This window comes from Peromyscus eremicus, chromosome 6 (genome assembly GCF_949786415.1).
Source record: "Peromyscus eremicus chromosome 6, PerEre_H2_v1, whole genome shotgun sequence".
In the NCBI taxonomy this organism is placed as follows: Eukaryota; Metazoa; Chordata; class Mammalia; order Rodentia; family Cricetidae; genus Peromyscus; species Peromyscus eremicus.
In genome coordinates, this window is record NC_081421.1 from 73,333,712 (window position 1) to 73,361,405 (window position 27,694).

The 27,694-nt window shown below is 41.7% G+C and overlaps 1 protein-coding gene across 3 annotated transcripts in view; it reads left to right on the forward strand.

The window, feature by feature from the left end:
• The window catches only part of Spag17 (sperm associated antigen 17), a 236,044-nt gene that overhangs the window by 76,333 nt on the left and 132,017 nt on the right, over nucleotides 1–27,694 (forward strand). For all 3 annotated transcript variants that reach the window (XR_009379872.1, XM_059265953.1, XM_059265952.1), the window contains exons 5-8: nucleotides 8,454–8,640; nucleotides 10,551–10,745; nucleotides 21,073–21,254; nucleotides 26,720–26,881. Coding sequence is in view for 2 of the 3 variants with exons in the window: in XM_059265953.1 (XP_059121936.1) it covers nucleotides 8,454–8,640; nucleotides 10,551–10,745; nucleotides 21,073–21,254; nucleotides 26,720–26,881 (726 nt within the window). In the remaining variant the exon portion in view is untranslated. The remainder of the gene's footprint in view (nucleotides 1–8,453; nucleotides 8,641–10,550; nucleotides 10,746–21,072; nucleotides 21,255–26,719; nucleotides 26,882–27,694) is intronic.

Genomic DNA, 27,694 nt, shown 5'->3' on the forward strand with positions numbered 1-27,694 from the left:
GAATGCATTCCCAAATGAACTTGACCCTCCATTCATGTGCTAGGGAACATGTGTTCCCCAAACATGGTAGGGGAACAACTTTGGGGATACTCCCTGCCTGCTTTTTGTCTTGAATTGACAAGAGTCTCCCTCAAAACTTTTAAGCTATGAGCAGATGACGAAGGGTAGGAATATGAAGTGATATTATCCCAAAGCAAGAAAGGCCAGAAAAAGAGTATGTGAAGGAAGTTAGTTTGTGATTTAGGGTTCATCTCTGCTGAGTGTTTATCCAGTCTGGCTTGTTCCTCTTTTACCTCCAAATCCTACGATATAACCCTGTAGGTTAGAGAGGAATACACAGAATGAGAGAAAAATAAAAGGAAGATAAGAGTTGAACTTCCTGTGCCTGGAGCTTAGTAGAAATGGAAGAATCAATTTCAAACCAAGGAACATCCTTGGATCCTAGCTGTCAGTCATTGTCCAGGATGAGAGGGCTGAGGACACTGCCTTGATATGGGCGATGGGAGGAGTGAAGGACAATCTAGATAGAGGAGAGGAGTAGGTAGACCAGCCCCGAGGTCACTATGAAAGGATAGAAGGGAGCAAGGGATCTGTTCAGAATCTACCAAGGAACACCTCTGCCAGACCTGGAGTCCATTAGGACTAGATACTTGTATCTGCTCCTGTTCACTACCATAGTTTCTCTACACTAGAGAAGCCTTTCTGCACCCAGAGGTTCTTTCATAGCCAATTGAAGTTCTACCAATTGAAAGTTCATTATTGTTACACAGAAAACGAAAGATGGTGAATTGTCTAGAGAAAAGGCCAATGACAGCCATGTAAAAATGATACAAATATATGGAAAGAATGAAGCAAATATTTTCACCCATCTTCCTAGGTAGTGAAATTATAGTAATTTGTGTAAATTCTTTGTTTTCCAATTTTTTAGTAATGATTATTATTTTTATAGTACAATGGTATTTAAGGAGGCTGACTAGGGTGAATCAAGACCTTTCAGAACACGTTTGTGAAGGTGAAGGAGGCCAATAGTGATCATTCATTTATACTAAAAGAAATTAATCCAAGATTTTTTCCCCCAGACTCCTAGTTTGGCTTCATTAATAGAAGGAAAAAAAATGGTAGTGAGTGGGAAGAACAGCTAGAAGACACGGAGAACATCCACCAGCTACTACTGGATCCCTGGGAGGACAGACCAGAAGGAGGGCAGACAAAGACAGAGAGGACATGGGAGAGAAGTAGAGGAGCTTATTGTCTCACATCACACCTGCATGGCCCCTACCATAGCTCAGTGTCCTCAGACAACCTGTATGTCTTAACAGAAATTGTGCATCTTGCTTTGGGAGATCAGATTAAAAGCATAATATCTGAATGCACCTTTCTAGATACTGGTACCAGAATTTGTCACTTCTTTTGAACTTGGGTTTATGATCAATCCATTTCTCTCTAAGGCCCCAAGAATACTCATAGGAAACAATGCTCAGGAGTTTATGAACTGATAAACTTTGGCGGGGGCAGATCATGTAAGAAGTTTCCACTGTGCTCTGCAAATGCATGTAGAATGCTGAACTATTTGAATGAGTACATAATAAAAGTTTATTCTTAGCCGGGTGATGATGGTGCATGACTTTAATCCCAGCACTCGGGAGGCAGAGGCAGGAGGATCTTTGTGAGTTCGAGGCCAGCCTGGTCTACAGAGCGAGATCCAGGACAGGCACCAAAACTACACAGAGAAACCCTGTCTCAAAAAAACCAAAACAAAAAGTGTATTCTTTAAAGTAATTTAACCTAAAATCATTTCCTTATCTCATATCAAAGAATTACAGCTGTGACTTCACTGTGGCAAAGCTAGATAACTACCAAAGACATTCACAGGCTTCTCACTTTGTTACGTGTACCATCACCCAAAGCTGTGCTCTCGGAGGCCCCATGAGTCCTGCTAGTGCCTGCAGGCTAATTGGAATCAGGGCCCTGGCTATGCTCCAAGGACCCATTGCAAAGAGCATGGGTTATACAGCCCTCTGGTCTGGCATTCCCCGTTCAGTAACTTGAAAATTAAATTGTTGCTTGCCCCCACCAAGCTTTCTTCCTCCTTTGTAAAGTGAAGCTAATGTCCCACCCATTGTATTGTACCTGTAACAATACAATGGACTTAACAAGACACAATGTCTACTGTAAAACATGAACTCAGTAAATAGAAATATTCTAATATTGATGATGACAGCTATGATTCAAATAGTCATTTGCTAATTTACTGCTGTAAATATTTCTTTCAGTATTACAGGGCAGACTTACTGGCCTAAACTGCAATTTTTCTCTGTGTAGAAAAACAGAAAGCCATAGAGAACTGCAAATGTAAACTAGAGAGGTGTGTTTAATGGTTTGCAGCCCTGGTACCTGATACCGCAGCCTGGCCGCAGGTATATGCCCAGTTTTCCAGACCCTCCCATTGGTCTGTCATTCATCACGGTCTTGGACACTTGAATCGGCACTAGCATCCTTGACCCCTCTAGGTCTCTTTTCCGTTGTGATTTGTTTCTTTGCTGTTTTTCTTATGGTGAACAAGGCTCTTCATAATGGCTCCTTGATTATCTAATAGTCATTTCCTTCATCCCACATTAGCCATTTACTCCTGTGGTCCTACTATGACCCATCATCACTAATGCCTTAAGATCTCACATTCTCTATATACTTTGGAAATCAGCCCTCTGTCAGATGTGGGGTTGGTGAAGGTCTTTTCCCAGTCTGTAGGCTGTCTTTTTGTCTTATTGACCGTGTCTTTTGCCCTACAAAAGCTTCTCAATTTCAAGAGGTCCCATTTATTAATTGTTGTGCTCAGTGTCTGTGCTATTGGTGTTATATTTAGGAAGTGATCTCCTGTGCCAATGTGTTCGAGAGAGTAAATCAGTATAGTGGTTTTTCAGAAAATTGGGAATTGATCTACCTCAAGACCCAGCCATACCACTCTTGGGCATATACCCAAGGAATGCTCAATCATACCATAAAGATACATGCTCAACTATGTTCATAGCAGCACTATTAGTAATAGCCAGAACCTGGAACCAACCTAGATGCCCGTCAACTGAAGAATGGATTAAGAAAATGTGGTACATATACACAATGGAGTACTACTCAGCAGAGAAAAACAACGACAACATGAAATTTGCAGACAAATGGATGGAACTAGAAAATATCATTCTGAGTGAGGTAACCCAGAAGATCAAACATGGTATGCATTCATAAGTGGATACTAGATATAAAGCAAAGAACAATCAGACTGCAACCCACAGAACCAGGGAGGCTATATAGCAGGGGGGACCCTAGGATGACTGTGGCTTATAATAAGTTTTGGTTTTACTCAATTACTGGGCAAACCTCAATGAAACATTTCACTATTAGGATAAGAATTTGTACTGTATCAAGCTGATAATAGATAGATAAATAAATAAATAAATAAATATAAAAAATAAATTAAAAAAAAAGCTGGATACCTTCTACCAATCCAAAAAAAAAAAAAAAAGATCTCACGGTCTCTAACCTTGGATGTTCCTTATCCTTTCCTCTTAAAAATGACCTAATAACACACACACATACACACACACACACACACACACACACACACACGGGGGGGGGGGGGAGGGAGTTATTCAGCCCCATTGTAACTGCCAGTGCATGGGAGCCACCCATCTCCATTCGTTGCCATTTCTGCTATTTTGCTCCATGGTCCAGATGACCTTAATCTAACCACGCTTTACAAAGTCTCATTTCCGTCATGATTATGAACTCAGTGACCCCTCCTACCCTTTCCCTGTCTGGATCTGAGCAGACACAGAAGACAGCATGAGGCGTTCAGAGGACCCAACATGCTGGTTTTATTCTCATCTCAGCACTGAGTTCTGCTGCTTTTTCTAATACACTTGCTCTCTGACTGTCTAAGGTGACTGGGACACGCTCTCACCTCATTGGAACGTCCCAATTTCTGCCTGCTCATCTCTGCTGCTGAGTTTACCTCCCACTTCTGAAAAAATGGAAACATTCTCTCACCACCACCCAGACCTCTTCCTTTCTTTCATCCACACCCAGACCACTGAGCCTCTCTCTGTGGCTCCTAAAGAACTAGAAATTTTCTCTTCCTAGTGAATCTTGTCTTAAGATTTTCAGTTTTCCCCGAACCTTCAGTGTCTCCCTCTGTCCTGGATCATTCCATCAGCCTGCAAAGCTCCTGGCTTTATACACAAAGGTACATTCTTACCTTAACTTCAGACCCACTGTCCTCTGCTCACCTGATGGATGACTCAGAGCTCTAGGCCCCTTCACAAGGAAATTTCCCAAGGCAGTTGCTCATACAAATGCTCTCCCTGGTGTCCCTGTCTGCCTGTCTACCACCTTTACAGCCCACCACAGCTGTTCCTCTCATGTTACCTGCAACGACCAATGCCCCTTCCTGCCCTGTTTGGTCCACTTGCTCTCTCTTTTCACCGTCTACATTTGTTTTTGACCTTTTGTTCACTTCTCCTTCTTTTTGGCTGATTTCCTCTGCTGTACCGAATGGGTCAGTGTTGGAGTTCCCATGATCCAAAGCCCAATTTTCACAGTTTTTAAGAAACTCTTGAGCCGGGCGGTAGTGGCACACACCTTTAATCCCAGCACTCGGAAGGCAGAGGCAGGCTGATCTGTGTGAGTTCGAGGCCAGTCTGAGCTACAGAGTGAGTTCCAGGAAAGGCTCCAAAGCTACACAGAGAAACCCTGTCTCAAAAAACAAACAAAAAAAAAAAAAAAAAAAAAAGAAAAGAAACTCTTACCCAAGTCATTTCATCTCTTCCCATTAAATTAGCTGACCCCAATGACTTGCTCCTGCTTTTGTAACTGCAGTCATTATCTCCTCTGAATGGAAAATGTCGCTCTTAGTGTCACAGGGCACCTGAAGTACAGCATGATCACATATAGTGTTCTTCACAACTTCACTGAAAACCACTTCTCACCCAATCTTCTCCACCTCAGTAAGGGCCACCACCAAACCACCCAGTGGCTCAGACTCAAGTCCAGAGTGTTCTCTTCGATACGCCTCATGACTAATCATTTGACTCTCACAGTTTCAACATCCAAAATGGATCTCAAATCCATCTCCTTTTCTCCACTTTGCCAACACCTAGATGGGAGCCACAGTTAGGTCTTCTCTGAACTATGTCCAGTTTCCTCATTAGACTTCCTGTTTTCTGTAGACTCCCCCACCTGCAAACCCTCAAGTCTTCCTACTGTGTTGTCAATGAGGTATGAATTCATTAGCCCTATCTCCAAAGCCCTGGGTGACCTGCCCATGCCTGGTCTCCTACCCTTGTCTTGGGCCACTCTGCCCCTTTTGCCCTGCCAATATGCCTTTGGGTTCTCCGAACACACAGTTCCTTCATGTCCAAATGCCTCCACACATCACCTTTTCCCTGCTTCTCATGTGCATTATGACTCATTTTTCAGGTTTTTACTCAAATGTCACCTCCTGAGAGAAGGCATTCCATCTTCCAACTTATGAGCGAAGTCTCCTCTGTCACTGTCTCTGAATTCACTAAACTTTTTTTTTAAGATTTATTTATTTATTATGTATAGAGCATGTTTTGCCTGTAGGCCAGAAGACGGCACCAGATCTCATTACAGATGGTTGTGAGCCATCATGTGGTTACTAGGAATTGAACTCAGGACCTCTGGAAGAACAGTCAGTGCTCTTAACCTCTGAGCCATCTCTCTAGCCCCTCACTAAACTTTGTAGTTCTATTTTTGCCTGTTTGTTGACATAGCTTCCTTCTCCCTTCGACTGAACTCGAAGAGGTAGTGCCTAGCCCTACTGTAGGCACCAATTCTATAGAGAGCAGAGGGAAGTGCTGGGCCCTCTCATATCCTAGTACCTCACCTGTATCACACCCGTGGAGTTCATGACCCTCCCAGCCTCTGCTGCTGTCTCCCTCGACTCATGAAAATGTCCACTGGATGAGCAAGTGAGTAAATGATGCTGGTGTCTCACAGGTTTCCACAACTTCTGTTCCTGCTGATATTTTCTCATTAGGCTTAGTTCATCTTCGTCCCTGGGGATAGAATAAGAGAGACAGTAGTCTGGTAGGCTTGACTTTGACAATGTGCTCTTTCTCTTTTAGCAGCCCTTGTCTGTCTGGCATGGGGCTGGTTTCTGGAACTTTCTCTTCCATCCCAAGGTTTATGCTACTGCTGTTGTTGCTGCTGCTGCTGCTGCTGTTGCTATAGTTGTTGCCTCCATCTCTTCTACTATTTTTTTTACCACTTGCATATGCTTCAACCATATTCAATTTCTCTTTATTCTCCAGAAGCAGTGGTGTACTTTCACAGTCTTTACCCAGTGCTATAAGCAGCAGCAGTAGCCTTCACAGAGATTTGTTTCTCAAGGTTGCTGAGGAACCAGTGCTGGAGGGGCAGAGTGCTGCCCACACTGGAGCCCCCACTCTAGGCAGGGAATCCTTTGACACCAATGATACCAGTCATGAAAGCCAAAACTGGCCTGAGTTCTTCAGAGCCCTTGGCAGCCAAAACTCATGTGGAGTAGAGGACAAACCTCCCTCCCCCCATGATGCTGCTTATTAGCTGAGTAGCAAAGTTTCCTATCTTCAACTTACCCTACCTATGATATCTGAGAAGCCTTCAAATTAATTTTCATGACCTTAAGAAATTGATATCAAAGTACCAAAGTAGTGGTACAATATTTTAATTACTTTTTGTCTTCAGTGTTGTTGTGTATGGAAAAACGTAATAAGATCCATATATTGTAAATAGCCTGTAGAGTCATCCTCTTGGGACCAGTACTCCAGTGTCATTTTAGTGGGAATAAATGCTTCCAGTTTATAAACACAGGTACAATTACACTATGAAATAGTATGCAGAATTGGGGGGGGATTTTTGAAGGGAGGGGTGGTAAATATTAGATCTGCCTGTGAGCTAAGCATGGCCCAAGCTGTCTATGAAGAACTCAAGTGACCAGTGGCCTCTGCCGACCCCTGTCTATGTTTCAGACAGCAGCCAATGGTCAGGGCTGCACGCTTTTGGGTGGAATTGTAATAAAGAGAATTTCTCAGTGCTAAAACCTCTAAAGACATTTTAACCTTTAAAAATAGCCAGTATGGGCAATGGTCGAGAGACAGCCCGAACTGACCTACTCTTGTGATGGGATGGCCAAACACCCTAATTGTCGTGCTAGAAACCCCATCCAACGACTGAGGGATCTGGATGCAGAGATCCATGACTAGGCCCCAGGTGGATCTCTGGGAGTTCAATTAGCAAGAATGAGGAGGGTTTATATGAGCGAGAGTTGTTGAGACCAAGGTTGGATAAAGCACAGGGACAAATAGCCAAATGAATGGAAACACATGAACTATGAACCAATGACTGAGGGGTCACCAACTGGATCAGGCCCTCTGAATGGGTGAGACAGTTGATTGGCTTGATCTGTTTAGGAGGCATCCAGGCAGTGGGACCTGGTCCTGTGCTCATTGCATGAGTTGGCTGTTTGGAACCTGGGGCCTATGCAGGGTCGCTTGGCTCAGCCTGGGAGGAGGGGACTGGACCTGCCTGGACTGAGTCTACCAGGTTGATCTCAGTCCTCGGGGGAGGCTTTACCCTGGAGGAGGTGGGAATGGGGGGCTGAGCTGTGAGGAAGAAGAAGGGGGCGGGAGGGGGGAGAACAAGAGAATCAGTGGCTGATATGTAGAACTGAATTGTATTGCAAAATAAAAAAAAAAAAATAGCCAGCATGAAAATCATCCGCAAGGAGGTTTTCGGAACCCTATTCTTTGTTTCCCCAGTTTCTTTGTTTTGTTTGTTTGTTTGTTTTCACACAATGACAGGTGCTCTCCAGAGTTGGGCTAAGAGACAAACCCAAGCTCCTGACACAAGAATATTCAGCTTCCTTGCACCCCCCGCAACCCCACTACTCTGCCCTACCCAACTCCAGCACACACACACACACACACACACACACACACACACATACACACACACACACACACACACACACACACACATACACACACACACACACACACATACACACACACACACACACACACACACATACACACATACACACACACACACACACACATACACACATACACACACACACACACAGCTGAAGTGTTTGAGAAGCTCCTTCAGATTAATCTCTCCCACAAGGCTAGTCTTAACAAACCTCCTGGTACCTTCCCACCCATGCCTGCCCCTCACAGCCCTCCACAGACGTGCCCGTCACAACTTCAATTCAAGCTGGAGTCTCCATTGTCCTGACTTCGACGATGCATAAATGACAAATAATAGTGAGTATACAGTAAAATAGAGGATTGCTTTGATGAAGTGAATTAGAGGATTCCTTTGGCTGACTTTGGGGAAGCCTTTGCTTGTTCACAAGATGACTTGGAGGGTAAGAATGTGATCTCTCATTCCAGATGCTAGAAGAAAGGGCAAAATCGGAAAAGGACAAAGGAAAAGCGAAGTCTCCCAAAGAGAAGAAGGCCCCCAGTGCCAAGGCTGGGAAAGGAAAGGGGAAGGACCAGCCCGAGGCCGCTGCAGCAGTGAAGAAGACCACCCAGTTAAAACGGAGGGGGGAGGAAGACGATACCAAAACCTACATTGGTCAGTGGGTCATATCTTTTACCTCTTGCTTTACGGATCAGGATATAGCTTCAGCAGTCACCCCAATAATTTATACTCCACCATTCCTAGCCTTTTTGTTTATCATGAATCCACAAATAGCTTACATTCTGTGACACTTCAATTGAAAAATATTTCTATTTGCAATCCATGTATGGGTTTAGAAAATGTTTATTTAGCATGTATCTCCATGGGCACATTTATATTATGAGAGCAGAGAATGAAATGGCAAGTGATTGCACCATCAGGAAGCTTACTGTCTTGCTGAGAATATAATGGAAAGTCAAGTGTAATTATAGGGAACGTGAAAATGATCCAGCAAGATGGCTGCATGGGTAAAGCTACACACTTCTCAGGCCTGACCATCTGAGCACCATCCCCAGGCTTCCCATGGTGGAAGGAGGGAACCAACTTCCACAAGTTGTCCCCTGGCCTCCTCAGACACATTATGGCACACACATGCATCACTTCGATGACACACACACAGAGATAAGTAAGTGGCCTAAAGATTGATTCATGTGAGGAGCAGCGGCAATCAAATCTAATAAGCTGAGATGCATGCAGAGCACAACTTCTTTTTTTTTTTTTTTTTTTTTTTTTTTGGTTTTTCGAGACAGGGTTTCTCTGTGTAGCTTTGCGCCTTTCCTGGAACTCACTTGGTAGCCCAGGCTGGCCTCGAACTCACAGAGATCCGCCTGGCTCTGCCTCCCGAGTGCTGGGATTAAAGGCGTGCGCCACCACCACCCGGCTACAGAGCACAACTTCTTAACTCAGACTTTCCCCACCGCCATTCTGTCTCCAGCAAACTCAACAGAACTTCCTTCCATCTGAAATGACTGATGCAAAACTGAGTCATCCTTAGGAGTTACTAGTGACCCATCCCTTTGAGCCCAGACAGAACTACCTGTTCCTCTCTTTGTTTTATTGGTTTGTTTTTTGTAGTCAGTAGACTTGATTTTTTTTAAAGCAGTTTTGATCTTTACTGCATTTTAATGAAGAGAAATGGGCTTTCTTTCATACCCTTTATCAGTTGGTTCCTCCCATGTAGCTCTGCTATAAAGATAATACTCCCAGAAGCAAAGATGCTGTGCACCGACAGGCCATGCCAATGTTGATCATTTTAGTGACTGGGAAGAATAATTACTTAAAAACAAAAACTTGAGCATCTGTTGTATGGCATGTATGTTGGCCTTACTGTGCCACGCTGTACAATGTAAGGCTTTTTATGTATCACGCACAGTGAGCACAGGAGCAGAGCAATGATTCTCACCCCCAGAATATCATGTTTTAATATCCATAAGGAGCATCGCCAGGAAAAAAAGAGAAGAGAACCATTAAAAAATGTGCACTATGTATTTTTTCAAATGTAATGCAATAAATAGCTGCCCCACAATAGATGCATAGGGTTCTCGCCACCGACATGAGTTCATTCAGTGCTGTGCTACAGAGTACCTCCGCAGTATTTCCTTAGCCTGTAAACACCTCTGCTTATAAAGTACCAGAAAGCTGCAGCTACTTGTAAGTCAGGAGTCAAGCCAGGTACTACTCAAAAGAGATTAGAACCAAAAGGAACTAGTTACAGGCTAAACTCTTGACAAAACCCCAAGCACCATTTTCCATGGCCACAGGCCCCATGTATGTTGGCTCTCCTAGTATGCCTATGTCTCATTTGCAAACATGATTTAATATATTGTAAAATGGCCACAGCCTCTTTACTGGAAGGGCAATAATGAAAAGCAGTCAACAGGCCTGCATTCCAGCCAACTGGCTGGGTCTTGGCAAGCCAGAGGGATTACAAATGCATGCATAATGTGTATCACCATTGATTTGCCTGGGGACAACCTGTTCTATCTAACAAGGATAGCTGACCTTCTCTGTGGTATTTCCAACAGATGATGAGCCAGATGATGGTGCCCAGCATTACATTATTGTTGTGGGCTTCTACAATCCTCAGCTACTAGCCATTATGACTGAGCTTGGCATTCCTATAACCAGTGTGATTAAAATATCTTCAGAGAATTATGAACCTCTGCAGACCCACCTGGCAGCAGTCAGCCAGCAGCAGGAAGCTGTCCTTCAGCCCGAAGGTATGCAGTTGGCTATACAACTCACGAGTCCATCAATATTACCCCCCGTCCTTCAAGCACAAATGCAATCTGCTAGCCGAAACATGGTCATAAAATACGCACATTATTAAATCCTTTCAGGACTGATTTGCTATTTATTCTGCTTGTATTAGCCAAGAGTCATAAATTTGGCAAATTAAATTCATACTCTGTGCTCGTATCCCTGTGTAGTGGCAGAAAACATGGATTGCAGGTCAGAAGACTTGGTTACACAATTGTGACTTCTCAGCCTTTTAGCTGAGAGCAAGTGTGGTTACACAACCGTGTTTCTCAGGAACTTTTGACCTGTAATGTTTAGCCAAAGCCTGGGCTGGATAAATCTCTGTTGAGACTCTTTTCTTTCAAATAACATAGTCACAAAACAGCCCAGGGAAGATCACACAGTTGGATTTGTGCATGTGCATATATGTGTGTTCATGAGGGACAGAAGAGGGTATTGGATCTTTTGGAGCTGGAGTTATAAGTGGCTATAAACCACCTGACATGGTTGCTGGGAACTGAACTTGGGTCCTCTAGAAGAACAGCAAGTGCTCTTAACTGCTGAGGCATCTCTCTAGTTGGATCCTACATCTTATTAATTCTACATGTATTACTAACTCTTTGTGATAAAAGTCAGAGGAGTCCTTTCTTCCAGACTTAAACTGGGAAATTAATGGGACCAAGCTCCAAACACACTACGGTTTGGTCATTTTGAGCCTTGGGGTTTTTGTGTTACGGAATTGTGCTAGATTACCCGTGTAGGAAAGAAGCAGGAAGCTGCTGTGCCCTTGATGTAATAGCACTGAGAATCAATGTAAATCTGTGATTCCAGGAGCCAAGTTATTCCCATAGCATGTATTGGTTTTAATGTTATTATCAGTATTTTCGTTATGCTTTTTAACTCACACAGCCACATAGTGGTTTCTTTCCATTTTTTTCTCAAAGTTAGAAATCACTACCTTCAATAATAATAATAATTACTATTTATTGGGAGCATAACTTGGGGGCTAAGCTCAATGCTAAGAGCTCTAAGTATATTGACTTGTATAGTTTTCACAATACTCTTAAGGAAGTATGTCTTTTTTAATTGAAAAAAAAATACTTTCACTGGACAGTGGTGGCTCATGCCTTTAATCCCAGCACTCGGGAGGCAGAGCCAGGCAGATCTCAGTGAGTTTGAGGCCAGCCTGATCTACAGAGCAAGATCCAGGACAGGCACCAAAACTACACAGAGAAACCCCGTCTCGAAAAACCAAAAAAAAAAAAGGAAAAAATATGTTCATACACTATATTATGAGGTTTTCCCTCCCCTAATTCCTCAAAGACCCTCCCAGCCTGCCCACTCACCCAACTTGTTCTTTACTCTCTCTTTTCAAAAATGCAAACAAAAAGCAAAAAAAAATATTCACAAAAAACTCCACGAAAACAGAAATGAAAATATAAAAGCAAGAGACCGATAAGAAAAAGTGCCCTCCAAAAAGTGTGGACAAAAAATCTACAGAAAGACTATTGAGTTACTTTTGTATTGGCCAACTACTCCTGAGAATGGGGCCAGCTGTGAAGTGTGGTTAATATATCCAGTAAGATGCGACTGGAGAAAACTGAATTTTCTCTTACCAGTTAGTATCAATTACAGATAACTTCTTGGTTAGGGGTAGGACCCTGTGTCCACTTCCCCACCTCAGTGCTGGGACCCTGCATATCTTAAAACTTTTCAAGCCTTGTACATGCTACCACAGTCTCTGTGAGTTCAGAAGTACATCAGTCTTGTGTCTGGAAGACTCTCTTTCCTTGAAGATACCCATTACCTCCATCTCTTAGTCTTTCTGCCTCTTATTCTGCATAGATCACTGATCCTTGAGGGGAGAGCTTTGATGAAAATGTCTTATTCAGTACCAAGTAATCCAAAGCTTCTCATTCTCTTACATTGTCTGGTTGTGGGTCTCTGTGATAGTTCCCATCTACTGCAAAGCACTGATCTATGTGTATATCAGAAATGTCATTAGGAGTCATTTTATTGCTGTATTCCTTTATCAGAATAATAGTGTTAAGTTTCCCCATAGGCCCATGACATACCTAGTTTTCAGTTTTTAACAGCTTGAGCAGAGTAATATATAAGTTTTATCTCATGGAGTGGGCCTTAAATCCAGTCAGAACGTGCTTGGTTACTGCCATAACATTTACAACACTATTGTACAAATATATCTTGCAGGCAGGTCACAGGATTTGTAGCTGGATGATACTGATGATTGCCTTTCTCCTCTAATAGCCTGGAAAATACATTCCAGTACCATGAACATTAGTCAATAAGGGTGAAACTTCTAGTTAGGCACCAGCTCAACGGTTCCATGTTTGGTGACATCTGTAAGTGTTCTCTTCAGCAGTAGGTTATAGAGAGTAACCAATAGCATTGGCAATAGCTTGTGATGTCTGGAGGCTACCCTTTGGCCAACAACTTAGCAGGACATAGCCCATAACCAGAAGTAGGTTTCCAAATGGCCTTCTGTGTTGGTTGTCCCTTCCTACATTGCCTCTTTTACCCTTCTCTACCATCCCCTCCCTTTTTAATACTCCCATTCTAGTTCCCCATTGTTTCTACATTTTATTCTATTTTCCCTTTATTTGAGAGATCCTGTCCCCCACCCCCAGTCCCTTACTAGGTACCTAACCTCTGTGGTTCATTATTCAGATTGTAACACACATATCAAAGGCTAAAAAGCTAACATCCACATATAAGAGACAGTATACAATTTATTTGTCTTTTGGAATCTGAATTACCACACTCAGGATGACTTCTTTCTAGCTCCATTCATTTGCTGAAAATTTCGTAATTTCATTTTCTTACCAGCTGAATAATATTACATTGTGAAAATACACTACATTTTCATTATCCATTCAACTGTTGGTAGACATCTAGGCTGTTTCCAATTTCTGGCTATTATAAATAGAGCAGCAATGAACATGAATGATCAAAGTATCCTTTGTAGTTGGATGTAGAGTCCTTTAGGTATATGCCAAAGAGGGGTATAGCTGGATCTTGAGGTCTATCTATGCCCAGCTTCCTCAGGAACCACCACACTGATTTCCATATTGGCTGTACAAGTTTTCACTCCCACCAGCAATAAAGTGTTCCCCTTTCTCTACATCCTTGCCATCACATACTGTTATTTATTTTTTTAATTGATCTTGGCCATTCTAACTGATGTAAGATGAAATCCCAAAGTCATTTAATTTGCATTTCCCTAATGAGTAAGAGTGTTGAACATTTCTTTCCATGTTTCTCTGCTATTTGTGTTTTGTCTTTTGAGAACTCTCTGCTTAATTCTGTAGCCCCTTTTTTAATTGGGTTATTTGTTTTAATGTTCAGGTTTTTTAGTTCTTTATATATTTTGGATACTAACCCTCTTATCAGATGAATAAATTAGTAAAGATCTCATGCCATTCTTTTCCTGAATGATGCTGTCCTTTTCCATACAGAAGCGTTTCAGTTTCATGAGGTCCCATTTATTCATTGTTGTCCTTTTTATTATTATTATTAAGAGATTTTCTATTTTACATGTCAACCACAGATTCCCCTGTCCTCCCTCCTCCCACCCACCCCCCAGCCTTCCCCCCAACCCACCCCCATTCCCACCTCCTCCAAGGCAAGGTCTCCCCTGGGGAGTCAGCAGAGCCTGGTACATTCAGTTGAGGTAGATCCAAGCCCCTCCTCCCTGCACCAAGGCTGAGCAAAGTGTCTCAGCATAGGCACTAGGTTCCAAAAAGCTGGCTCATGTACTAAGGACAGGTCCCTGTCTCACTGCCTGGGAGCCCCCTAAACAGTTCAAACTAAACAACTGTCTCACTTATCCAGAGGGCCTAGTCCAATACCATGGGGGCTCCTCAGCTGGATCAGGAACAGAGTAGGAGAACAAGGAGAGAGATATCATTGTTGTTCTTAGTGCCTTGTTGGTGTCCTGTTCAGAAAGTCCTTTCCTTTGCCAATGACCTCGAGACTATTCCTACTTTCTCTTCTATAAGGCTCGGTGTGTCTGACCTTATGTCGATGCCCATGATCCATTTGGAGTTGGTTTCTGTTTTGTTTTGTTTTGTTTTGCAGGGTGATACGTATGGATTGATTTGCGTTCTTCCACATGCAGCCATCCAGTTTGACCAGCACCACTGGTTGAAGATGTTTGTTTTGTTTTCCCCAGTGGGTATTTCTGGCTTCTTTGTCAAAAAATCATAGGTGTGTGAACTTACGTCTGTATCTTCAATTAGATCCCATCAATCAGCGTGTCTGATTTTATGGCAATGCTGTGCTGGTTTTATTATTATAACTGTACAGCACAACTTAAAATCTGGACAGTGACACTTGCAGCAGGCTGTGTGTTGTTGCTGTTGTGTTGCTTTCCAGGATAGTTTTAGCGATCTTGGAGGGTTTTAGGTGTCTCATTATAAAGCTGCTAATTGCCTTCTCAATTTCTGTGAAGAACTGTGCTGGAGTTTGATGGACAGTGCGCTGAATCTGCCGACTGCCTTTGGTGGGATGGCCATTTTAGATGCTGTATTCCTCCCAATCTGTGGACAGGGGAGATACTTTTATCTTCTGATGTCTTCTTCAATTTCTTTTTTCAACGCCTTAGAGTTTTTATTATACAAGTCTTTCACTTGCTTGGTGAGAGATATTCAAAGATGATTTTTAAGCTATTGTAAAAGTTATTATTTCCCTGATCTTCTTTCAGACCATTTGTTATTTGAATATAGTAAGGCTGCTGGTTTTAATTTAATTAACTTAATTAATTTTGTATCCTGCTACTTTGCTGAAGGTGTTTATCAGCTGTAAAAGTTCCCTGATTAGGGCAGATGGTGGTGGCACATGCCTTTAATCCCAGCACTGGGGAGGCAGAGGCAGGTGGATCTCTGTGAGTTCAAAGCCAGCCTGGTCTACAGAGTGAGATCCAGGACAGGCACCAAAACTACACAGAGAAATCCTATCTCAAAAGACCAAAAAAAAAAAAGTTCCCTGATTTAATTTATGGGGTTATTTATGTATAAAATTTTATCATCTAAAAATAAAGATACTTTGACTTCTTTCTCACATATTTTTATACCCTTGATCTCTGAGTATTGCTCTGTCTAGGACTTTAAGTACTGTATAGGATAGATATGGAGAGAGTGAATATCCTTGTCTTATTCCTGATTTTAGTGAAAATGCTCCAAATTTCTCCCCAATTAAGTTGATGTCGGCTGTGAGCTTCCTGTGAATTGCTTTTATTATGGCGAGGTGTGTCCTCTGTATCTCTCTAGAACTCTTATCATGAAGGGGTATTGGATTCCTTTTTTGCATCTAATTAGATGATTGTGTGCTTTTTTTTTTCTTTCAGTCTGTATGGTGGATTACATGTATTAATTCATGCATGTTGAACTATACGTATATCTTCGGGATGAAGCCAACTTGATCATGGTTGATAATCTTTTTGATGTATTTGTTCTTGGATTCAGTTTGGAAGTATTTTATTGAGAACTTTTTGCATCTATATTCATAAAGGATATTGGCCTATAACTTATTCTCTTTTTTGAGTATTTGTGTTGTTTTGCTATCAGAGGAATAGTCACCATGTTAAAAAAAAAAAAGGAAATATTCCTTGGATTTCTATTTTCTGGAATAATTTAGGAGGTGTTAGCATTAATTCTTCTTTGAAGATAAGGTAGAATTCTGTGTTAAATACATTGGCTCTGGGATTTCTTTGATTGGAATAATTTTAATTACTGTTTCTATTTCACTAGGGTCTATATGGGTCTGTTTAAATTGCTTATTTAATCTTGATTTATCTTTGGTAGGTTGTAAATATCAAGAAATCCATCGATTCCTTTTAATTTCTCAATTTGGCAAAGTACAAATTTTTTGGCCAATAAAAATTCTTTATGAGCTGGCCAGTGACTACACTGAAATTTTGGGATCCCAGTGTAGCCCCAAGCCTTTCTCAGGGTGAGGTTTTAAACACAAAAAATCATATTCTTAGTTGACATATTTCAGTTAACAAGAACAGTTAATGAGAAGCAGAGCTACAGAAGCCAGAAAGTAAGGCTAATACATTTAAAGACTTTCCCAGAACTATGAACTTTGATAGATTAAGTCTTCATTTTAGTTTTGGCAGATGGTGCTGACTATATACTGAGTTTTACGACCTGAATGGTATGTCCATCCTGGAGTCAGTTGTGCTAAGGTCTGGGGGCCTGTGACAATCGTGCTATAGCACTGCAGGTTATAAAATGTGGATCGTGAGGACATTTATGATACAAATAAATGAATAGAGAAGAATGGTTGCAGATAGATGTCCAAGGGAAACTGTTTATTGGGTTTGCATTAGAGTCACAGACAATCCTGACCTTTGCATTCATAGACACCAGGGGAGTGTGGAGCTCTTTTGAAGACAATGTAGCATGTGTCTTGTTTTGGCCAAAGATACATGAGTGAGTTTGGGAGGAAGTACAGATTTTTAAAGTATGTTCTTATGATTCTCAAGGTTTTCTCAGTGTCTGTTGTAATGTCCCCCTTTTCATCTCTAATTACATTAATTTTGATTTTTCTCTCTTTATCTTTTAGTTAAGTTAAGGTTTGCCATCCTACTGATTTTCTCAAAGAACCAACTCTTTGTTACATTGATTCTTTGTATTGTTTTTGCCATTGTTGTTTGTTTCTATTTCATTGATTGCAGTCCTGAGTTTGGTTATTTCTTGACATCTACTCTATTTGGGCATTGTTTCTTCTTTTTGTTCTAGAGCTTCCAGATATTTTGCTAAGTTACTAATATGATATGTCTCCAATCATTTGATGTGGGCACTTAATGCTATGAACTTGCCTCATAGAACTGCCTTCACTGTGTTTCATAGGTTCAGGTATGTTATAATTTCACTTTCATTCATTCTAAAAAATTTTCAGTTTCCTTCCTGATTTTCTTGACCCATTTTCCATTCAATAGTGAATTGTTCAGTTTCTATAAATTTATAAACTTCTGTCATTTTTATGTGGTTGATATCCAGCTTTAATCCATGGTGGACAGACAGAATGCAGGGTATTATTTAAATGTTCTTGTATCTGTTGAGATTTGCTTTGTGTCCAAATATGTGGTCAATTTTGGAGAAAGTTCCATAAGCTACAAGAAGAAAGTATGTTCTTTTTTGTTTGAGTGGAATGTTCTGTAGAGACCTTCTAGGTCCATTTTGTTTATGACATTATTTACCCCCAGCATTTCTCTGTTTAGTTTTGTCTGGATGACCTGTCAGTTGGTAAAAAGTAGGGTATTGAAGCTATTAAAATTACCCACTATTACTGTGTGAGGGTCAACATGTGATTTTAGCTGTAGTAGTCTTTGTTTTTTATGAACTTGGATGCCCTTGTGTTTGGTGCACAAATGTTTAGAATTACAATATCCTCTTGGTGTATTTTCATTTGGATGAGTATATAGTGTCCTTCTCTACATCTTTTGAATAGGTGTGATTTGAAATCTAGTTTGTCAAATATTAAAATGGCCACTCCCACTTGCTATTTGAGCCCATTTGCTTAGAATATATTTTCCCATCCTTTTACCCTGAGGTGATAACTGTCCTTGATGGTAAAATGTGTTTCTTGGATACAGAAGAAAGATGGCTCCCATTTTCCAGTCCAAACTGTTAGTCTATGTCTTTTTATTATGAAATTGAGACCATTAATAATGAGAGTTATCAATGAACAGTATTATTATTTTGTTGTTATGGTACCCCCTCCCATTTTCATTTACTGTTGTGGGATTATTCCTTGAGTCTTCTTAGATGTGGTTAACCTCTTCAGACTAAAGTGTTCTTTCTAGTGCCTTCTGTAGCACCAGGTTGGTACATAGAAGTTGCTTAAATATGCTTTTATTGTGGAATGTTTTTCTTTCTCTGGCAATTGTGATTGATAAGTTTTGCTGGGTGTAGTAGTCTGGGCTGACATCAGTGGTCTATCAGAGTTGGTTGAACACCTTTCTAGGCCCTTCTGGTTTTCAAGTCTCCACTGAAAAATCATGTTATTCTAATGGATCTGCCTTTCTATGGTACCTGGTCTTCTTCCCTTGTGGCTTTCTTTGATGTGTATATTTAGTGTTTTCATTAGTATGTGTCATGGGGAACACCTGCCCCTTGGTGTCCTCTATGCTTCTTGTACCTAAATAAGCATCTCCTTCTTTAGCCTGGGGAAATTTTCTTTTATAATTTTGTTAAAATATTTTCTGTGCCTTTTACCTAGGTTTTTTATCCTTCTTATACCCCTATTATTCATAGGGTTTTTTTTTGTTTGTTTGGTTTTTTGGTTTTTTTGGTTTTTGTAGTGTTCCAGATTTCTTTGATGTTTTGTGGCTGGATTCCTTTAGATTTAACTTTTTTTTTTTGACTGAGGTATCCACTTCTGTACCTTTTCTTAAAATCTGAGATTCCCTCTTCCATGTCTTACAATCTGTTGGTGAGGCTTACCTCTGAGGTTTTTGTTTAGCATCCTAAATTTTCACTTCCAGTATTATTTCAGTTTGGGTTTTTTTTTTCCAGTGACTCTATTTCTTTATTAAATCCACTGTCATGTTCTTAATTGTTTTCATTATTTCATTCAACTGTTTGTTTATGATTTCACAGACTTCATTAAGGGACTTATTCATATCCTCTTTAAGATCCTTGAATATATTCATAATAGCTATTTTGAAGTCCTCTTACTTCATTTCTCAGGGCCTCCTTCAGTAGGGTTGCTGGCTTCTGGTGGAAGCATATTGTCTTGGCTGTTCATGTTTGTGTTTTTGCACTGGGATCTAGGCATCTGGAGTTATGATGTTCTTGGTGTCAATATCTGGTCTCATCTTTCTTGGCTGGGTGTTCCATTTTTTGGTTTCTATTGCCCTCTCTGGATCCTAGACAAGTGTGGTGGCTGGGGGGGGGGGTCCTCATTGGAGAGTGTTTCTGTGGTCAGTGAGTGGTAAAAATGCATGAAGATGTGCTAAATAGAGGGCTGAGAGGGGATATAGGCAAAGTGCTGGGGCTGCGGTCTCTGTACCAAGAGGCAGCATCCCCATGGAGAGGAGATGGGGTGGGAGTAGAGGCCCCTACAAACAGGCTGCCTTAGGACAAAGAATGAACTTAGAGAGACAAGGATGAAAGAGGAGGAGGAGCCTGGGTCCACACTGAGAGGTGGAGGGGGAATGGAGATAGGGTAGGAGGAAGAGCTCCTGAAAGCAGGCCTGCTACAGTACTGAGAGTGAGTCTGGAGAGATCATAGGGGAGGAAAGGAAGGAAAATGAAAATCACCTACTGAGTCCTAGCCCCATGTGGCCACTCAGGAAGTAAGTCTTACTTATTTCCATTTTATCAAAAAGGACTTTTGGACCAGAGGCAACTATTAAGTCAGAAACTGACTATATCAAAACATACATATATTAAAATAATTTGTTATTGAAACTGTCAAGAAACTGTTGCATAAGAATCAAATATAGTATCTATAAGACAGTTCATGTACTAATAAATCAATATACAAATATATTCTATGATACAAGCATGCTGGCTGATATGTATAATCCCAGAACTTGAGAGGCTGAGACAGGAGGATTGACCATGAGTTCGAGGCCGTTTTCAGGCTCCATAATAAGTTGCAGGCCAACCTAGGCTAGCGTGAAACTCTGTCTCAAAAAATATATAATAAAATAATATTAGGCTTTACCATAGAATGATGAGGTCATAGTAGTAGACCAAACTTTTCAGTTATAGACATAAAAAACATAAATATTTCAGGTAAGTTTTCAAATCTAACTTTATGGAAATCCACTATCACTTGACAGTCAGGGGGCAAATACCCAGAAAAGATGTAGCTGCTGTAACATGACCGAAAGCTAACTAAAGCATAAATCGCTCTCATCCAGGCTGGTTGTAGGCCTATGGGAAGTGGGTCTACTTCAGTTTTTTAATGTGTTACGCTGTAAGTACCAATTCAGTGAAAGCATGATTTGGAGGGAAGACTGGTTCTATGCAGGTGCAATAGCAGGTCAATCGGTACCTTGAGCATCCTCAGCTCTTGAGATGTGTGACCTTATCACAACCTCTCTGGGCCTCCACTGTGAGATGAAGGAGAATGATGAGCTCATAGAGCAATCTCTTTTGATTTTATAGTTGTGTCTTCCCACTTCAAAAACGTCTCAAAGTTATGTGTCTGCATTTGCACTCCGCTAATACTTTACAGACATCTCATCATGCATATGACTCACAACATCAAGATAAAGTGGGGAGAAATTCAATACCTTCATGTCACAGGAAAACATTTTACTATTATTAGATATACAAGCTGAAAACCTGAAGAGAGAAAATACCATTAAGGAACTTGAAATTTTCTGGAAGTACTTGGAACCAATCCTGAATAATGAGAAACCTGAAACAAATCTCTTTGACGTTGCTCGACTCCATTATATGGTCAATGTAGCACATTTTCCTTCTGACTGGTCGGACAATGAGATGATGGTGAGTACACGGGTCAGTTAGAGTGTGTGGTGGTCCATTCTGTCACTCATCCCACAACTGTTCACTAGGCACTGGTAACAGTGCTCTCTGTTGGGCTTTCTCATCTTTGACACAATGATGGTGACAAAGGGCCACTGCTGGATATAGCCTGATTTTGTATCTTTTACTCCGTGGATTAATGATAGTAAGATGTAGTGGATGGTGAGTCTTTTATTTAATGACACTTGGCTCTGGTTCATGCTTCAGTAATGATCTAAGTAATAACAAAAATATGAACATATATTACTATAATGATAGTAAATTTTATGTTTTTATTGTATTACATGTTAATCCCTCGCAAGGTATACATTTCACCATCAAGAGCTGAACTGACAGCAGAGTCTGTGGATGAACTACAACCACTGAGGGTTCTTCTGCAAGGATCGAGGCAAAGCTGGATGGAGAGGGGATGCTTGTAAAGAGACTGTGTACAGCTAAAGAGAGGAGAGGGGAGAAGAGAGGGGAGGGGAGGGTACGAGAGGGGAGAGGAAGAAAGGAGAGGGAAGGAGAGGGGAAGGGAGGAGAGGAGAAGGGAAGGGAGGGGAGGAGAAGAGAGGAGAACTGAGGAAAGAAAGGATGAAAGGAGAAAGAGGAAAGAGGGATGGGAAAGGAAGAAAGGAAATGAAAGGAAAGGAAAAGGACCAAAAAAAAAGGCTGACTACGAGGACCGAGGGAGCTGCTTCTGAGCCAAGGGACAGTCATGCAGTGAAACCCCGATCCTCTCGCCTTGAGATAATGGCACTCAGAAAAAGAAGTGAAAGCATTGAGAGGAGAGACCACTACAGAAAACCACAACCAAAGTGCAGAGTTGTCAAGCCAGTCACTATGGATGTGTCTCCAAAGCACTTCCGCACCCAACGCTCAGGGAACATCATGGAAGTGGGGGGTTGTAAGAGCCAGAGGATCAGGGAGTTTACTTCAAGATTATTTCTCCTAGCAATATCAAAAGCTACAGACATGAAGTCCCACTAACATGACTGCCCAAATGTGAACTGAACAAGGCCGACACCAACAAACATGCCAAATTGGACAAGGAAAAGCCTATGAGGCCTCAACCCTACACAACAAACTATAGGCAACTGATGAATTCTGGGATTGGGAAAAAATGGCCTTCCCAGGGAAGAGCACAATGATTGTCTGGTGCCAAATGGTCGACTCTGAAAACATACGTACAAGTAACATTACGTGTACTGAACAAGTTTTATCTAGGATTATATATGTATATACAAATATGTATATGCATGCAATTAATAATTGATGATAAAAGAGGTCATGAATTTGAAGAAGAGTGAAGAAAGGTATGTCGGAGAGTTCAGAGGGAAGAAAGGGAAGGAAAAAATGTTTTAATTAATTATAATCTCAAAAAATAAAGGAGAAAGTATAGTCAAACTATTAAGGATAGCAAGGATTCAAATAGCAAGGAATTGAATAAAGAGCATTAGGTAGTTCCACTGTAAAGAAAAAAATCTTTCAGCATGAAGCATTAAACATCAAGAAGGACTATCAGCCTTGTGCTATGAGTGGCTAGGAAGCTGTATGCAGGCTGGCTGCAGGTGTTAGCAAAACCGCTTACTCCATGTCTTCCTCTGTTCCACTGTCCTCAGACTTCCTGCTTTGCCTTTCTCCTTCCTACTGTCTATATCTGACTCAGAAAAGGATCTGTTTCCATCTGATCTTTACTGGTGCTTTTTAAATTGAGTCAGCACAATTACCTCCTCCAGAGATAATGGTATTTCCAAAGACGGAGTGCTAGGAATGTTCCATCCTATTTTGTTGAGATAATATCTAGGAAAAAGATTTTTCCCTGGAATTCCAAATCCCCACACCAAAATCAACTTTCTACTCTTTTTGGTAGGTGGGCTTGTGCTGTCCCCCAGTATATTGTGTACCCTAATAAACTTATCTGGGGCCAGAGAATAGAACAGCCACTAGACAGACATAGAGGCCAGAAAACAGTGGCACACACACCTTTAATCCTATCACTTGGGAAGCAAAGATCCATCTGGATCTCTGTGAGTTCAAAGCTACCCTGGAAACAGCCAGACATGGTGACACATGCCTTTAATCCCAGGAAGTGATGGCAGGAAGGAGAAAGGTATATAAAGCGTGAGGACCAAGAACTTTTAAGGCTTTTAAGCTTTGAGGCTTTTAGCAACAGTTCAGCTGAGATCTACTCGGGTGAAGACTCAGAGGCTTCCATTTTGAGGAAACAGGACTGGCTGAGGTGTTGGCAAGGTGAGGTTAGTGGTGGCTTGTTCTGCTTCTCTGATCTTTCAGAATTTACCCCAATAGCTGGCTCTGAAGTTTTTTAAATTTAATAAGACCTTTTAAGATTCGTGTTACATGGGCTTTTCCCCCTTGTTCACATATCCACACATTTACAACTTAGAGGACCACTTTTTCTATCATTTGGACCAGGGTATGGCTGCATACCCCTCTAATAGGGGGTCTGGGGAGATGGCTCATTTCCTAAAGCCCTTGTTGCAGAAGCATGAGGATGCAAGTTTGGATCTCTAGCACCCACATAAAAGCTGGAAATGTCAGCATATACCTGCAATCCTAGCACTGGAGGGTCAGAGATAGGCTGAACCCTAAAGTTCACTGGCCAGCCAGACTAGCCAATCAGTGAGCTCCAGTGAGAGACCCTTATCTCAAAAAACAAGGTGAAAAGCACTTGAGGAAGACACCCAATTTCAACCTCTGGCCTCCCAACATGCATATGTGTACATATAAACCCATATGCAAACATGCATGTGTGCACATGTGCGTGAACGCGCACGCACGCGCACACACACACACACACACACACACACACACACACTTACACGGGGATAGGGTGGGGAGGGGAGCACATGCATGTATTTTTGTTCAGGATGACATAGGAAATCCCATCATGCAATTTCTGAAGCACAGTTCCCAGGAGGATGCTAACACATCCTCAAACCAAGTGCCTGTTGTAGCTCCACAAGTGAGTGTGCTTTCCCACGGGTCTTCTTTAACCTCAGGAACATGATGGTAGAAGACAAAAGGTCCTATGCGCCAAATAGAGGCTATGCCATTGCATCCTCAGGTGAGCACCAACGCTATGGTCACAACTTCAGAAGACTCAGCACCACCCACAGCATCCTGCTTCTTACCCCCATGTCCATAGCTCTCTGTTCATTAGAAGACATAGATCATTCCGTTCCATTTATTTTTAAGTTGTTTACTTTGTTAATAAAATGTAGCAAGGCTCTTATACAGTGATTTTTCTGTTTGCTAAGAGTTTGGGTCACATGCATTTTTTGGTAAAGTCACTGAATTGAGGTTATTACTTGGGTTTGTCGGACTCACCTTGAGAGTAATGGAAGTGTGTTAACTTGATTGCTACATGTCTGTGAGCAACAGAGGGACAGGAAAGGTTTTTGTGGGAAGGTCTTTAAACCAGGATCAACTTGAGATGAAACTCCGGGTGGCAATTGGTGGTGGCTAAGGGTAAGAACACTGCTCCAACATGGCTTCTGGTGAGTGGCTCTGATATATGCGTGCTCTTTGGGAGCTCTGGTTACTCAGCAAGGGGATCCTCATAGCTCTTCAGAGCATGGCATGGAAAGATACCAGCTTGATGGTACATCCATTCCACTTTAAAGAAAGGAAGCGTGGCTATACTCAATATCTTAGCAAATACAGAGTGAACTTTACATGATAATTTAACTTCAGAAAAACTATTTTATGTTGAAAAAATATTACTTTAAATGCTAGTTACAGTAGAACATTCCTAAATTCAGAACTAAATTAGTGTTAGTATGTCCAACTGGGCCTGGAAAACATTCAGTTCTTCCAAAGAACCATAGGCTGTGTTGCCCAGCTGGTCCCTCTGATCATCTATCAGTTCATTTGTAGTCATTGTTGAGCATCTTCTTCATGCCAGGGCTTTGTTTGGTACCCAAGGGCAGTAACCACAGCTTAGGCATGTCTCTAGGAGTGAAAGATCCATCACTGAAGATGATGGGGAAGGTCTACCTCAAAAATGACTCGGCAATAAAATTAAATTCCAGGAGAAAGGGCCATTAGGTTTAATATTGAAGGTCATAGTCCGTTTTAAACTCAGGATCACTTAATAAGCGTAAATGTGATAAGGCTGCTTCATATAAGCAGGCTAGGTCCATGATGGTGCACTCTTATCTATGAGTTCTTAATGACCTCATATCTGCTTTAGGAGCCAGCTGTGAGTGAGTCTTTTCTCCTCCTGGCATGAAGGAAAGCGTTGGCATCCTTTGGCTCAAACAAGCAGGCTGTACTTGTGCTAAACTAAGGTAATGAAAGCTTTACCTCAAGTAAATGCCAATCAGGATGAGCTAAGAGCTCATGTAAGACATCTGAAACATCTCAAGGTAAATCCTGCTTGCTGAAACAATTTGCCAGACTTTAGCATATCATTTACTGATAAATTTGAAAATGAATTACGTAGGCCGTGCTAATGGATCATTGGGCAGGAACGTTACTGTATTTCCTTTGGTAATAAAAATGAAAACTGTCTTTCTGTGCCAGCATGTGGATGGGCACAGGATGCCTGGTTGAAGTTTAACTGAAAACTCATCAGTCCTGATGTGAGTATGGGAAAGAACAGTCAGGTGGGCGATGATGGACAGATCCAAGCATTTCCCTGAATGTCTGCCAGCCTGTGAGTCACTGGCCCCACAGAGGGTTTCCATTCTACTTTACCTCTTCAACTCAGATGTAGGAGTGGCCTACTCAATGCTTCTCCGCTTCCAAACAGACAGACACAGCCATCCCAGAATTTTCCTACTCCAGGAAATGAAAGCTTAAGTAATAATCATAGCAGATCTATAATTGGCTTGCCAGCTCATAAAAACTGTGGATACTGTAGAAGCAGTGATTTGGATTTCTTTGAGCTTCTTGCTAACAGGACTGCAGGTGAAAGCCAGCTCAGTGAAAAGAAAGAAAGGAGGAAAGAGAGAAACTTGATCACACACAGACTGTATCATACTCAGATGGTACACAGAGCCGAGTGAGGGAATCCCACTATGCTCATTTCCATGCTTGCATAGGAAGGCAAGCAGCTGCTTGTCTGCTTGTCTTCAGCCAAAGGTGTCAAAATCATCTAACGTGCTTTAGGATCCAAAACACCGAGCATATGGAGCACACTATAGAAACTAGTGAGTAGGTTGCCTTTCACTGCACTGAAACATGAGCCAGCCTCTTACAGTATTGGGCAGCATCAGAACCTCTGTGGTGAATAAAAAGGGCTTGAAGAGTTTATGCATGAAGACTCCATTAGCAATGCTAAAATCCAATATTTTGGGATTTGGGGACTTGATTTCCTGTAAAAGGGGAAATAGGCTTTTCTGGAAAGTTACAAACATTCTATCTGTTCTAAGAGTATGAAACCATTGATGGATTATCAATGATTCTCTCACTGCTAGCTCGAGTTGGGCACCGAGATTTTCGAAAACATTGCCTGTTTGATGTACGATAGCCTGGACTGGAAGAGGCAGCACCAGCACTATTTGGAAAACATGCAGCTCATCAATGTTCCACAAGTGGTTAGCGAGAAAACCATGGTAGAAACAATGCCAATTCAAGAGGTAGGCATGGGTGTCTGTAGTAGGCTCCAGGATGGAGTTGAGTGACTTGATTTTCATATTCAAAAAGCATATGAAGAAAAAGTTACAGTAAAGACCTGTGTTGGTGTACTACTGCTTCTTGTATTGAGGTGTGAGGGTGGGAACAAGGAAACATCCCCTAGCGAAAGCATTAAAAGCCTTGTGTTGAGATCTTTATGAAGCTCCTTGTACTAACTAGTTTTATGTCAACTTGACACAGGCTAGAGTCATCTGAAAGGTCTAGCTGTAGGCAAGCCTGTAGAGCACTTTCTTAATTAGTGATTTATGGAGAGTGCCCAGGCCATTGAAGGTATTTCCATCCCTGGGCTGGTAATCCTGGGTTCTATAAGAAAGCAGGCTGAGCAAGCCAGTAACCAGCACCCCTCCATGGCCTCTGCATCAGCTCCTGCCTCCAGGTTCCTGTCCTCTTTGAGTTCCTGTCCTGACTTTCTTCAGTGATGAAGAAAGATGTGGAAGTGTAAGCCAAATAAACCCTTTCCTCCCCAAGTTGCTTTTGCTCATGGTGCTTCACCACAGCAATAGAGAAGCACAAAAAGAACCAGCTGTCAGCTCAGGGGGCAATGGCTAGCATGTAGAGCAAGAGGAAAATTGACAAAATAACCCCAGTGTTTGCACTCAGCAAGATCCTGGTCATATAGCAGGACTCATTTTCTGCCATCTTTCCTGAAGTGAACTTTTGAAGAGGAATACAATGTCAGCAGTTCCAACATGGTCTGGGAAGGATGAGAGCAGTAGATATGATCAAAATGATAACTGCCTTAGTTGGGGTGTCTA